This window comes from Heterocephalus glaber, unplaced genomic scaffold, assembly GCF_053883595.1.
Source record: "Heterocephalus glaber isolate CG9 unplaced genomic scaffold, H.glaber_assembly_v1.0 deba00001457, whole genome shotgun sequence".
Lineage (NCBI taxonomy): Eukaryota > Metazoa > Chordata > Mammalia > Rodentia > Bathyergidae > Heterocephalus > Heterocephalus glaber.
Genome location: NW_028258305.1, coordinates 35,767,089 through 35,782,660, shown reverse-complemented (window position 1 = coordinate 35,782,660; position 15,572 = coordinate 35,767,089). Strand labels below are relative to the sequence as shown.

The 15,572-nt window shown below is 36.6% G+C and overlaps 1 protein-coding gene across 14 annotated transcripts in view; it reads left to right on the top strand.

Moving 5' to 3' along the window:
• Positions 1 to 15,572, top strand: part of Birc6 (baculoviral IAP repeat containing 6) — a 243,878-nt gene that overhangs the window by 194,995 nt on the left and 33,311 nt on the right. For all 14 annotated transcript variants that reach the window (XR_015453010.1, XM_087216157.1, XM_087216155.1 and 11 more), the window contains one exon: positions 8,004 to 8,214. Coding sequence is in view for 13 of the 14 variants with exons in the window: in XM_087216157.1 (XP_087072283.1) it covers positions 8,004 to 8,214 (211 nt within the window). In the remaining variant the exon portion in view is untranslated. The remainder of the gene's footprint in view (positions 1 to 8,003; positions 8,215 to 15,572) is intronic.

Genomic DNA, 15,572 nt, shown 5'->3' with positions numbered 1-15,572 from the left:
AAAAGCTTTCTTTCCATTTTTTTCCTTCTATTCTCTTTTTTTCTTTTCCCTTCCTTCTCTTCCCCCTCCTCCTCCCTTGTTCCCCTTCACATTTGAACACGTTCTTTTCTACGTCCCAATATCTGTCCTCCATTATATTCCTTGTTTACCCTTTGGTATTCTCACACAAGAAAAACAATGTGATATTTAAACTTGGGTGTCTGATTTATTTCACTTTAGATTATAATCTCAAGGTGTATCCATTTTTCTACAAATGAGTCAAGTCAAGTTTATCCTTTTTTTTTTTTTTTTTTGGTACCAGGGATTGAACTTGGGTCCTTGTGCTTGCAAGGCAGGCAGCAAAACCACTGAGCTAAATCCCTGGCCCTATCCTTTTTTTTTTTTTTTTTTTTGATACCAGGGATTGAACTCGGGACCTTGTGCTTGTGAGGCAGGCAGCAAAACCACTGAGCTAAATCCCTGGGCCAAGTTTATCCTTTTTTATGACAGAAAATGTGAATGTTAGAAATGAATAACAGAAATGATTATTTTCTGAACAAATTTAGTAGTCTGTTTTTTTCTGAGTCTTGAAAATAAGGGTTTTGTTTGTTTGTTTGTTTTTTGTACTGGGGATCAAACTCAGGACCTTGTGCTTATGAGGAAGGCGCGGTGCCACTGAGCTACATCCCCGGCCCTAAAAGTACATAAGGTTTTGAATGCAAAAATTATGATGTTGGGCCAGGGATGTAGCTCAGTGGTGCCACGCCTGCCTGGCAAGCGCAAGGTCCTGAGTTCTATCCCCGGTACTGGGGGAAAAAATTATGATGCTGTTTGTAGGAATTTCAAGACATGTTGATGTCATACCAGGTATTCCATAATCAGTAAGGATTAAAGGGCATACGTGGTTACAAGGGTTGTATATTTTATTTGAAGTGGTAAAACACTTAAGTCTAAATTGACTGGAACATTTTTCTAATCTCTAGAGCAATCATGAAAAAACCAATAAAATGGTGATTAGATGTGTTAAAATAGAGTATTAAGTTGTACTCAGATTATCTCAAAGCAGCAAAGAGGAAATGACATGATAATCAGAGAACATAAAATAATAGATTTGCATCTAGCCATGTCTACAGTTATACTAAATATAAATTTTCAGTTGACAGATTGGATTAAAATAAAAAGATCCAACTGTGTGCTGAAATGTAAGTACACTATCAAGTGGATAGTTTTAAAAGGATGGAAAAGGTTATACAGTGTAAATGCTAATCAAGAAAAAGCTGGCTGCGCTGTATTCATATTTAAGCAGAGTTGTCTTGAGAAAACGTTATAGTCCCAAAGATAAAGGGGAGATTTTCGTAGTAAAACAAGAATCTGTATAGCTAGAAGTAAAAATTGTAAATGTGTATGTACCCAACACCAGAAGTTCAAAATATGTGAAACAAAACCTGAGAGAGTTGAAGGGAGAAATAAATCAGCAGCTATCCTTAGACATTTTATTTTTTTATACTTAGACATTTTAGTGGTACTTTGTAAGCCTCATTTCTGGACTGAAGTCTGTGAGAGTTGAGAATGTAAACCTCATCTATACTCGTACAGGGACTGAGGTAGGTGTATCTTCAGGGAAGTGAGAGTTTTCAGTTAAGAAAGGAGGGGAATATTGTGAGGATAGATAAAGATTCTGTATACTTGTTTTAGATTGATGGAAAGTTAAGAGTGTACAGAGGAATTTTGAAGAAAGCAGTAAGAGATCAGGTGAAAAATGAAGTTTGGCATACAGTAGACGGAATTGAGAGCATGAGAGAGGCTATTTGTTCAAAGGACCTTATAGATTAGCAGATGACAAAGATTGGTATGTGAACAAAACATGGTCATAACTTTTCCTCGTGTCTGTTTTCTTTCTCTAGAACTGTGATGGTGAACCTTTTAGAGACCAAGTGCCCAAATGGCAATCCAAAACCCACTTATTTATCACAAAGTGCCAACACTGCAATTAAACCTGAACACTGAGGTTTTAGTTTAGAAAAAAAATCTCATTTATTAATTTGTCTTAAAAGAAAAACAGAATTAACAGAGTTTTCAGTAATACTTATTGAAAGGTAAAAGTTTGCATTTGGCACACTTTGCACAATTAATGTGATCTTCACCATCATATGTCAGCTGCTAATTGGTCAAACCATGACTGAGGCTACTTAATTCACATGCCACGCACATGCTATGGGTTCACAACCACTACGCTGCAGCAAGTCTGGCTCATGGTAGACACTTATTTATAGCTGGTCTCATGTTTTCTAGTAAATCTTGAACTTCTCCTTATAGTGAATGGGAAGGATGAAGGTCTCTGAATAAGTAAAAACCTAAATAATTATGCTTCCAAATTATTCTTCACCCAAATTGGCAGTATTCGCTGCTACATAGAAAATTATTCATGTGTTGGAAAGTTGGAACCTAAGTGGTTGGAGGAACCAAGAAGTTTATTTTTGTCCAATTGTAAACAGGATTCGTGATGGTTTTGGTTTTTTTTGTTGTTTTTTTTTTTGGTACTGGAGATCGAACTCGGGTCCTTGCACTTGTGTGGCGGCGAAACCACTGAGCTAAATCCCCGGCCCCTTTTTTTTTTGTACTGGGAGGTGAACTTAGGACCTCGCGGTTGCCAGGCAGGTGCTGTGCCACTGAGCTACATCCTTGGCCCCTCATCATTTTTCTTTACTTTTCAACAGCAGTTATATTCCACCCCCCTCTTTTTTTTTTTTTTTTTTTTAAATAGGGTCTCGATAGGTATCCCAGACTGGCCTCAAGCTTGCAGTGAGCCTCTTGCCTCAGCCTCCTGAGTGCTGGGATTATGGGCCTGCACCACCATCCCCAGCAAACTTGCCTCTTTATAAGGGGGGGTATGGGCAGCCACCCCATTCATATCCTATTTTGGTAGACTAGGAGGTTTATGTTAGTGTGTCCACTTTGTTAATGCTTTGCGATATACTTGGTCTGTATTTTTAGGCCTGATAATCATAAGGCTTCATCCTTATCAAAAGGAGGGTACTACATCCCTATTAATTGTTCTGAGGACTGTGCCTTACCTAGATAGGAACGTTTCCTCCACCCACCCACCCCTTATTTTTTCTTTGGCTATAAAAAGTCACAGATGAGTGCATGAGATCCAGATGATGCACTGTCTCATTTACATATTTTATATATTCACTTTGTAGTTTCTTATTGATGTAAAAATGGTCTGAAGTTCTGATGTTTTTGAAAAAACATGCTTAGTGAGTCCAGAGCAGATACAGATAAAAAAAAGAAAAATAGAGGAGCTCAGGAAAATGATGGAAACCATGAGCGCAAAGCATAAGAAAGAAATGGAATCATGAAACAGATTCAAACAGATCCAGGAGATTACAGATTCCATTGAAAATATTCACAGCAGAATGAGCCAATGTGATGACAGAATATCAGAGTGTCTTAGATTTGTGGGACAAACGAGCTATGTAGACCTAATAATTAGGGGTCTACTGCTGGACTGGTCCTGTCCTGGTATTTGGAAATGTGACTTTTGGAATGTTCTCTTAAGTGCTAAGCTTAGTTTGCATTCATGAGACTCCAAATTTTGCTTTACCAACCTGCCTAGGCTGTATAAACAGTGTAATTTATGGTGAAACTTTGCATTTCTTCTGGGAATTTGGAGTTTGGGTAGCAAAAGCTAGGTGACGAATATCCAGTAAAAATCTTGTATTTTTTTTTTTTTGGTACTGGGGATCGAACTCGGAACCTTGTGCTTGTGAGGCAGGCAGCGGAACCACTGAGCTAAATCCCCAACCCCAAAATCTTGTATTCTTGAGTTTCACATGAACATTTTAGGGCAGAAATACTGCACATGTGTCATTGTATGTTACTGCTGGAACATCTATGCACTGTGTGAATCCTTCCAGAAAACATAGAGAATACAGGAAGCCTATGTTAGGATTCCTCCAGATTCTACAAATACTTTTTTTCCTTGCTGATCACTGTAATAGATGAACTATAGTCATGAATGTAACTTTTTCTGAGCCCTGTAATTCATTCTAGCAATCCGTTGATATCCACCGTGTTTTCCTTTAAGATTTGTTTTTGTTATATTCATAAACTGATACAGCCGGGTATGGTGGTGCATGTCTATAATTCCGGCACTCAGAAGGCTGAGGCAGGAACATCACCATGAATTGGAGGCCAGCCTGGGCTACATAGTGAGTTCAAGGCCAGCCTGAACTACATAGCGAGAACCTGTCTCAGAAACAAAATAAAATACAAAACAAAACACCTGATGCAAAGAGAATTGTGTTGTATTTTTGCTGAAAGTGCCTTTGGCATATGTTTTTTGTTGTTGTTGAGGGGGGCTGCTCAGATTTGAGCCCAGGGCCTCAGGCTTGCTAAATATACATGTCCTGCCACCAAATTTTATATCCTCCGCCTTGCATGTTTTTGTTTTTTTATTTCATTAGTACCTATTTGTGGTATATCATGAATATATCCATTGTGGATAGTTGTTATATGTATATGACACATCTTATTTCTTCTTCATTCGTGTGTTGTCATTTTGCTTTGCTTTGATTTGCTTTTGAGACAGGTTCTCACTGTGTAGTTCAGGCTGGCCTAGATCTCACTATGTAGCTCAGGTCGGCCTAGAACTCATGGCAATCCTCCTGCCTCAGCCTCCTGAGTGCTGGGATCACAGGTATGTGCCACCATTCCTGGCTATCCACGTTTTTAAATTGACATTTCTACCATATTGAATGTGCCTGTCCATGGACATAATAGCCGTTTACTGACACTGTCACCTAGTCCTGAACTGTGGATTTTTGTCCCTCCTCACAAAGTTCTTATGTATTTTTGGATTTACTATTGTGATTAATCTTTTTTCTATTATATTTTTGATTATTTGTTATAGAAAATTAACATCATCTGTACATAATAATTTGGAGTCTACAGACTTTAAAAACTTATGTAAATTAGTTGTTCTGGTATTTTTTGGGAATTTTTTTCCTGAAATAATGTTCTCTGAAAGTAAATCTAGTTATTTCCCATTTGTGCTTATACTTCTGCTATGGCTGCTGCTTCTCCTTTTCTTCTTTCTCTACCTTCTCTTCCTTCTTTCCCTTCCTCTTTCCCCCTCTTCCTCCTCCTCTTGCAAATGAAGAACTGAATTTTTAGTTGCTTTTGTTTTTATGTTTATGATTTTGAGTTTAAAGAGCAGTGTGACCAGTAGCTGCCATACTGGACAGCTCAGAAAGCATTATGCCATAACAGGGACAGCTATGAATTTATACCCATGCCAGCATTGGTCTTCCTACTGTCATCTGCTGTTTGTGGGATGTACCAAATCTTAGTTGCTCATATATACAGTGAGGACAGTAACCTCCATAGAATAATTCATCCAAAGAGTGTCATTGTATAGCAAAAGGGTGATATGAATTTGTACCCAAGTGATGTACTTGATGAAGAGTGGGGAAAGAGGGAAAATGGTCAAAAGAGACTATAAACTTACCAGGAATATTGTGCTACTTTTGTCAGGCTAATCAGCTGGTGGTATTAATCATATATATACATAACTGAATTTTTATGCAATTGAATTTTAGAAATTTATCTTTTTGTCTAAATATTCTTCTGTAGTACCCATTTATAAAAAGTTAATAGTGTTGAGCTGGGCGTGGTGGTACACAAGTGTAATCCCAGCAGTGCAGAGGCTGAGGCAGGAGGATCACCTGAGTTTGAGGCCAACCTGGGCTACATAGTGAGTTCAGGGCCAGCCTGAACTACAAAGGCAGACCCTGCCTCAAAAAAATCAAAAACAACAACAAAAAATTAATAGTGTTTAGGCTTACATGTATGTCATCTACGTAATAAATTTTGCAACTTACCCACTCAAATATTGATGTGGGAGATATGTCTACTATATTCTTTTTTTTTTTTTTTTGGTATTGGGGATTGAACTTGGGACCTTGCACTTGGGAGGCAGGCGGCGGAACCACTGAGCTAAATCCCTGGCCATATCTACTATATTGTCTAAAAGCTTCATAGGAGAGAATTATTTGGATATGTTATTATTTGTATATGATACTATTAGGTTGTTCTGAAATTCTAGTATTGAAACATTGCATTGAACATCTTTGCCAGCTTGCTTTCCAGTAATATGTGATATTGCTGGGTCATAGAATGTAGGCTTTTTTGTGTTTGAGACAGTTTCACAATGCAGTTCAGACTGGCCTTGAACTCACTTTGTAGCCCAGGCTAGCTTCAAACTCACTGTGATCCTCCTACCTCAGCCTCTGTAGTGCTGGGATTACAGACATGCGCCACCATGTCTGGCTCCAGCCCTTTCTTTTGTCATTCATTCATTCATTCCGTTACTGGGGATTGAACTCAGGACTTTGTGCTTGGGAGGCAGGCAGAGTGCCACTGAGCTAAATCCTGGGTCCTTCCAGCCCTTTTTATATGTGACAGGGTCTCTCAAAGTTTCGCAGGATGGGCTTGAATTTGCTACCCTCCTGCATCAGCCTCCCAGAATACTGGGAGTTAAGCATGTGCCAGGCAGTTTCAACTTTAGTGCATAATGCCAAATAATACCAAATTATTTACACTTCTACTTGTATGTATGAGTCCAGTTTCTCACATCTTCACAAGTGTGAATGTTCTGTTTTGTACCTTTTGGATATAATTTGTATTTCCTGAACAATGTACTACAATGTAACCTTAGAACATGGATTGGAAAAGAGGCTTTAGGTAGACCCAAGTATACAGTACATAGAAATATTGTACATGGTAAAAACATGGCAGTTGTGCTTTGCTACCCCTCTCCTGTGCATAGTGATTAGAGGGCATAAATGAGGCCTGCTTCTCCATCACTTGAAATAATATTCTGAATAGCCTCCCTGTCATCAGATCATCAGAACTAATTTGTCAAGCCCTTTACCCCTTTACTATGTAAGCAGCCACAGAAAGTCCAGGATTCTGCATGATGCCTCATCCTTCTATACTTGTCCCCCGTGGAGGCGTTGAGGCATTTCCTATCCCTAATTAGTAATCTCCCTGATTTTTTTTCTCTCACCTTTAATTTTCTAAGATTTAGAGTGTTTCCTGGCTTCTGAAAAAATTGTCATTTATTTGTCCTTTACCTAAAGCATAAGTTACATGAGGGGATTTTGTCATCTTCACTGCTGTGTTCCCAGCCAGTCCAGCAACTGGGAAAGGCTGCTTAATAACTGGTTTTGGAAAAGAAAGTGTTGGATCTTTTTGTCACAGGAGTCACAAAAGTAAATTCTGTAAACCCTTAGACAGGCTTAGAAACAATACGTATTGTTAAAATAAGGAAGCCATTTTCAATAAATGTGATTTTTAAGGGAAAAAAACCTCTAATTAAAAGTTAGCATAATCAACATTTTGTGTTAACAAGAAGGTTGATTAGTTGCAGTAGACTTAATAAACTATAGTCTTATCTTTCTTGTTTTTATAACAGAATGACTTCATTATTTCACTTAAACTTTTAAAATGCATTTCTGTTTCATACTTGTAAGTGTATTCAATGCCATACTATAGCCAGGCATGATGGTGCATGCTTTTAATCCCAGCATTTGAGAGAGTGAGGCAGGAGGATCGTTGTGAGTTCAAGGCTAGCCTGGGCTACATAGTGAGTTCAAAGCCAGTCTAAAGCACATAGTGAGTTCCTGTCTCAAAAATAAAGAAGGGAGGGAGGGAGGGAGGGGAAAAAAAGGCCATACTATATTATCTGGGCTATTCATTTTTATGGATAATATAACTAGATGTCTAGTTACATTTCTTGTTATTCCCTCAACTCTGTACTTTCTTCTTTTTTTTTTTTTTTTGTTTCCAAAAGTAGCTATAGTATTCTTTATACATTGGTACCTCATAAACATCTACTGCATTAGTTTATTTACCATCTAACAATTTATCTTGATATCAGTTAGATGCTGAGTGTTACAGACTTAGTTGTATGTTGCACGTGTTCTCATTTTGTGCTTTTCTCCCTCTTCCCTCCATAGTTCTGGACATGGCAAGACATGTGCCACTCTATCGGGCTCTGCTGGAATTGCTCCGGGCGATTGCTTCCTGTGCCTCCATGGTGCCGCTCTTGTTGCCTCTTTCTACAGAAAATGGTGAAGAGGAAGAAGAACAGTCAGAGTGTCAAACTTCTGTTGGTACATTATTGGCGAAAATGAAGACCTGTGTTGATACTTATACCAACCGTTTAAGGTACTACACTACATTTGTTCCTCTTAACCTTGCCTCTAATATATTTTTAAAATATGGGTGGTTTGGGTTTTTCTTTTTCAGTGGTAGATACTATACATGTGTGCGTGCACATTCATAACACACACAAGCAATATATAAACAGACAAAAGTATCTACCCACATTCTACACTCAGAAACATTTATTCACAGTGGCTTCTCAGACATCTCACTGTAGAATTAGCTACAGATAATAGTTTTCCTTAAATGCTAGCACACTGTAGCTATCATACAAATGAATACTAGTTTCACTCCATATTGATGTTAAGATATACCTTTCAGTGACATTAAGTACCTACCACTGACTTTCTGTTTTTGTTTGTTTGATAGATTGAACCCAGGACCTCACACTTGCTAGGCAAGCATTCTACCACTGAGCTACCCTTCCCCCACTAACACTGGTCTTACTACATTTAATTTCCCATTGTATTTAGCTGGTGTGTTTTACCTGGCTGTTTACTCATGAATATTTATTTTTTAATTATAATAACCTCACAAGTACATCTTTTAGTGCTTATTGAATTCTTTGCATCTTAGAATCCTAGAAGCCCAATTGTTGGGTTTGTGGATTACTCCTATTACATTGTGATACATGTTATAATTCATGATATAACTTTTCTTAAAAATCAAAAGATGATGGGTGGTGGCGCATGCCTGTAATCCCTGCACTTGGGAGGCTGAGGCAAGAGGATCACTGAAAGTTTGAAGCCAGCCTAGGCTACATAGTGAGTTCAAGGCCAATCTGATCTACATGGGAAACCCTGTCTCAAAAACAGAGGGGAGGGGGATATTAGGCATTGTTGGAATTGCAATAAAGTTGATTTTTATCTTAGTGGACCCTTTTAATTCTTAAGTTAATTTGGTTTAAGCTTGTACCTTAGTAGATATTGAGGTGGTAAGTTCTTATTCCTTTTTCTTAGATGAATGTGTTAAGTAGTTGTTATTTTTCCTTAAAGATAGTCTAATTCTGATTATTGAGGCAGTTATATTGCCAGTGGAAGTTTATTTCTCTGTCAGTGGTCTTTTGATTTCATTGATGTTCTTTTTCATCTATTTACTTTGCCTGTTCTCACTTATATTTTTAAGAATATACAGCTTAAAAAGGATAGGTCCAAGGATGATAGAGAATTGGTTACTAGTAGTATAGTTTTTATCAGTGTTTACCTTTGGGGGGAAATCAGTTTATGAGATAATTCTGTGTTTATTGGTTTAATGTGGTATCCTTAACACTAAAAGCTACTGATTGATGGCCACATAGTGAGAATCATAAAGTAGAGAAGAGTTTTAAAAAAGGCCATTTTGTAGAGCTATAAAAAGTTGTAGAGTTAGCTAGGTATAGTGGTGTACACCTTTAGTCCCAGCTACTTAGGAGTCTCAGGCAGGAGGATTGCCTGAGTCCAAGAGGTTGAGGCCAGCCTAGGCAACATAACACGAACCAGTCTCAAAAAGCAAAATAATAAAACAGGTGTAGGTTCATTCTACTCTGTTTTTTCTCGTTGAAGAAGATACAAACATATATTTCTTTGATAGTTGTTTTTTTTCTGTTGTGTAAAAGAGAATAGTGTTGTATTTGCTCTCATGGTCTGTTTTAGGCACCCCCACCCCCATCTTACTGACTGGTAACCTAGGAAGCCAGAGTAATTACATAAAAGCAGTGCAGTACTTTAATAGAACTGAATTAGATGGATTAAAACTGAATTTTATCTTGTCTAATTTCTTGAGATTTTCTCTAATTGAACATCGTGTTCTTTGCACTGGCTATCAGTTTCCCTTCTGTACAATAAACATGGAGTTTTTGAGCAATCAATTTTTATAAAACATACAAAGCTCTGAAATTGCCCACATCTTCTCCCCCCCCATTAACTTTATTGGTACATTTTAGGTATAAAATACAGTAACATTCATCATTGGGATCTCGTACCATTACATGAGTCTCTTGGTTCTTATTTTTTTCCCCTTCCTTTGCCCTCCCTTCACCCCCCTCCACCCTTCCCTGTTTGCAAAGACCTTGTTTCCATTTTTTTCCTCTTCTCATATTTTTTCCTTTCCCTTTTTTCCCTTCCCCTACCCGTGCCAATTCCCCTGCTCTTTTAGACCTTTTCTTCCTGTTACACAATATCAGTTATACATTTTTAAAATTACAATATTAAGATCCAGGAGACATTACCACAGATTTTACAGAATTTAAAAGGATATAGAAAGCATATTACAAAAATCTTTTTTGAAATAAATTTGACAACTTCTAAGAAGTAACTTAGAAGACAAATTAATGAAACTAACTCTGGAGGAAATATAAAATTTGAATAGCTCCTATTAAAGAAAGTATATTCCTAGCTTGAAAACCTGTATGACAACAGCAGGCTCATAAACATTTTAACTGATAAACTATATCAAACAATTAAAGCAGAAAAAAGAAGGAACACTTCTCCCCTCATTTTAGAAAATCAACATTGTGCTAATGCTAAAATTGGATAAAGATAATAGAAGAAAAAAGTATGAACACAGATAGAAATTTGTTTAACAAAACAAACTATTAGAAGTCAGATCTGGCAGTATGTAGAAAGTGGTTTTGTTATAGGGATGGCAGTGTTAGTTCAGCATTGGAAGATCCACCTCCAAAAGTCATCATTTCAACAGAAGAAAGGAAAAAGCCATATGATCCTGTCACTAGTTGGAGAAAAAGTATTTGCCCACATCTTCTTAGAGCGCACAGTGCCTTGTATTCCTGTATCTTATGTTTCTGTTTTCTGCTGTTCAAAATTTGTAAAACCTTCATTGCTTCTTAACTAAGGGGTATGGTATTAAACTAAAAGTTGTACAATAGTTTGGAATGTTGTTGTAATTGTAGCAGTGTTAAAAAATAGTATCACAGAGTAGAAGTGTTAGGAATGTGAAAATAAAACCAGTAAAATAAAAGTATCTTACTTTATGTATTTACTTACACTGTAATTTCTAGGGATCCTACCAAAATGGACATATAGCATATTGAATTGTAAGATAATTATAGAACATAATTAGAATTATAATAGAATTGTAAAATAATTATAGAATTATTCACTGCAGTCAGTAGCATCTGGACACGTACAGTACCTCTTTGGGCAGTTTGCTTTTCTTAATTGCTTTCCTGTTTACATAATATATGTGGTATAATTTTTTGAAAAAGATATCTTAGCTGGATGTGGTAGCTCAGGTCTGTATTCCCAGCACTATGGGAGGCTGAGGCAGGAGGATTACAAGTTTGACCCTAGCCTGAGCAACCTGTGACTTAGTTGAGACCTTGTTTCAAAATAAAAATTTTAAAACCTGGGGATGTACCTCAGTGTGCTCACCCTTGGATTTAATTCCAGCACTGCAGAAAAAAGAAAGGAGAAATCTTGGACTTCTGCGCCAAATGCAATAATTCACTTGGAAAATTTAATTTCAGAAAGAGAATGTATGGATTTCCTTTAGCTGAAGCTCTTTATTTTTCTATTTGATTTCCTGGAAAAATTATTCTTCTTATTCTTATTTCAATCAGAAGAAAAGTCATATCTTAGACTTAAAAATTACTTATCTCCTACAAAAAAATGTGAAGATAATAATAAGTTTATGGGCCTCATTTCCTTTGTTATTTTATCTTTACAGTGACCTTGTACAGTATCTACTTTTAGTGACACTCTGTGAGTTTACTAACAGAAATACTATTGGTGTGTTTTATGTTGAGATTTGTGTGCTTAGCTGATACTCCCATTGTCTCTTACACTATGCAGCCTCTGTTAAAACCAGTGGTGTATCACATCCCTACAGTTTTTCAGGATTGTGCATATTGAGAATTCACATTTAACTTCACAGAGTAAAATCTTCTTTTCCAGCCTGTCAGGACTTAAGATATTGTCTTTTTTTTTCTTTGTTACACCAAGCATACACAAAAGACATGGACTTTCCCCCCCTGCTTCAAGTTTATTATATTTAACTCTGAAATTTATTATGTATTCTAAAGATCTCTACATGATGATTGTGTTTATAATTTTCATTGAAGGTAGTTGTGTATGTTACATTTAGAATTTTCATCTTTCTTTTGAAAATTAGAAAATTAAAATGTTTTTACTGGGTATAAAGAGGACATTTACTATTTCTGGTGGGAATAACTTAATTGTGATTAGCCTGTTTTGATACGGATACCTAAACCCTAATTTGATCTGATAATTGAAAGAATGATGGAGATTCTATTTTTTTTGTTTTTGTTTTTGTTTTTGGTACCGGGGATCGAACTCGGGACCTTTTGCTTGCGAGGCAGGCAGTGGAACCATTGTGCTAAATCCCCAGCCCGTGTCTGAAACTTTTTATAAGAAGAGATGGAAAAATATTAAGCTGAAGGCAATTCATTTACCTTACACTTATCTAATTTGTGCATTAGAAATTTTGTAATTACCTCAATATAGGTGAGTTAAGCCCTGCTCAGGAGAGTATTGTTGGTTCATTCACTGGACATAGGTTCATTGTATATTTATGGGAGCATATTAAGAAAATTTGATCCTCTTTTTTTGAGACAGGGTTTCGCTATGTAGTTCAGACCAGTCTTAAACTTACTATGTAGCCCCAGCTAGCCCCCAACTCTTGGCAGTCCTCCTGCCTCAACCTCAGGTGTACACCACCACATCCAGCAAAAAAGTTGATTCTTGCAGTGTGAACATTTGAGGCTAGGAGTTGGAGACCAGCCTGGACAACACAGTGAGAGCCTGCCGAAAGAGGTGTGAGGGTTGGAAGAACAAATACAATGTGGTGCAATTACTTTTTATAATTTCATTATGGAGTAATTTGATCTGTGTTCTATGAAGTTGAATACATGTTTTGATTCCTGTAATCATAGTCACAAACAGGAGCTATAAGTTTCACTCCCCCCTGACAAACTCCCTGGTGCTACTGGAAAACTATCAAGCCTTCTTCTAACCCATAACCTAACCACGGACATATTTTCCATTGCCATAGCTTGTCTTTTCTGAGGATGTTAAAAATAAAAAATTGTGAACAAACTAAAACAAAAATAGTCTCCAAAACCACCAGTGCTCTGTATTTTATAAAGGAAAATTCTATAAACACTATAGAATTAACCAAAAGTGTCTTGAGATTCCTCACTGTCATGCAGTTATTCACATATCTACCATTAATGTCTTCCTGCACCTTTCGAAACTGACTAAAAGGATATGTCCCTCCCATAGAAGCAAATACAAACTAACAAGTAGATAAGGACAAGAAGTAGGAAGACGTTCATTAACTATCTCCTTTTCACTCTTCCCTCTGTGCTTAATTGAAGAAGCTAAAGTTAGCAGATAGTCAAACTAATCTTGATTTTTATTTTGAAATGTGGCTATCATCTAGAAATGTGTGTTATCTGCCTCATAATTTTAACATGCTCTTTTTGGTTTTTTACTTCCCCACGGACAATGATATCCAGTATTCTTATTTGCCCCTATGTTTAGCTGAAGCATCTTCTCATCTAGGTCTGTGTTGCTGATCTAAGATGTTGCCACATTTCTCCAAAACACATCTCTTATTTCAGAGCACTGCCCAGAGTATTGACTCATAGAATATACATAAAGAAGTGACCTTTTAACCTGAAGGCACTTGTGTTTTAATAAAAGGTAACCCACATAATTCTGCAGTAATGTAATTATAGTTTTTACTATTACATGTAAGAATATGTGAGGTAATTATATGTGTGTATATGCATATAAAAAGCACACACATGTACATGTCTGAAAACTAGCTTCTGAATTTTCAATTTTTGAAATAAGATGTTAAGGTATGTTTCTAATTTCCCTCAGTTATGCTTATACTTTAACATGATCATCTCTACTTGGTGATCAATTTTTATAGTACTCTCATGCATTTGCTATTTGGTATAAACTGGAGCACTATTTGAGGAAGTACGCTTTTCATCAGTTTCACCTTTCTTGCCTGGTTTGGTGAATTTGCTCACATTGCAAGGTAGCAGCTAAGAATTAATTTTTTGTGATTTAGTCTGTTTTCTAAAATCTTGATACTTTCTTAGACAAATTGCATTATTTACTAAAAACTATATTAACATCTTTTAATTCACGATGCTATTATCTACTATCTCTTCTAACACTTCCTATCAAGAGTCACAATTAGGGGCTGAGGATGTAGCTCAGCCACGCAGCGCCTGCCTGGCAAGTGCAAGGTCCTGAGTTTGATCCCTGGTACCAAAAAAAAAAGAGAGCCACAGTTTATTATAACTTCCTAGTGTTAAAGTGTAAAAGTTAACATAGACAAAGTGATTAATATTATTGTTAGCTATGAGTAAGCACTTAGATTAAGACAATTTAGGAATAACATTCTGCATGAAGTTAAGAAAAGTTTAGTATAGCACTTCAAAATAGAGAATTTTGCATTTAACACTTTGCAGTTTTCAACTGAAGTACAAGAAAACAGTGAAGAAATGCTCAAGATTGACTTGAGAAATTAAAATGTTTTTAGGAATATACATGACATATTTTATGCTTTAGCTTTATAGCATTTAAAAAATATACCTTAAACTGTATTTATAATGTTAAATGGAATTTTCTACTTAGACAAATTTTCTACCATCATTTATCACTTAAAATCTAAACAGTAAAAAGTAGAGCATTTCAGGATGTTATCTCAAAATGTTTTAGTTCTTAATCACTAGAAATTTTTAAATAATAGTTGGAACAAAAATGGGCGAATGGTTGAATAAAAAGTTCATTCACCCGAATTAATATTGAGTAGTTCTTTGCTTAGTTTACACCTTAGTAATCATTTCAATAGAAAGGTCAGAGGGTGAGCTCGGCATGGTGGTGGTCCACATCTGTAATCTCAGCATTCAGGAGGCTGAGGCAAGAAGTTTTTAAATTTGAAGCCAGTGTGGATTACATAGTGAGACACCATATCAAAAAACAAACAACAAAAAAATTTGGGTTTTTTTTTTTTGAAGATCAAAGGGAATTTCAAATTAACAAAAAGCTCTTTATTTCTTTTATTTGTCTACTACCAGACTAAGCACCTACAGAGAATAAAAAGATTTTGGTGTTCACTTACCAAGGACTTAAACTCATTCCCTTGGCCAGAGTTTGAGAAATTCATTCCCTTGGCCAGAGTTTGATAACCTGGGGGTTTTGTTTTGTGGGTTTTTGGTGTGTGGTGTGGTACTAGGGATCAACCTCAGGACCTTGCACTTGCGAGGCAGGCTCGGTGCCACTGAGCTAAATCCTTGGCCCTGTTTTTTGTTTTTTTAAGCACATGTTTGCAGTACATAATGATTATACTCATCCTAGGGAGTTGGTACATGTATATAATGGGTC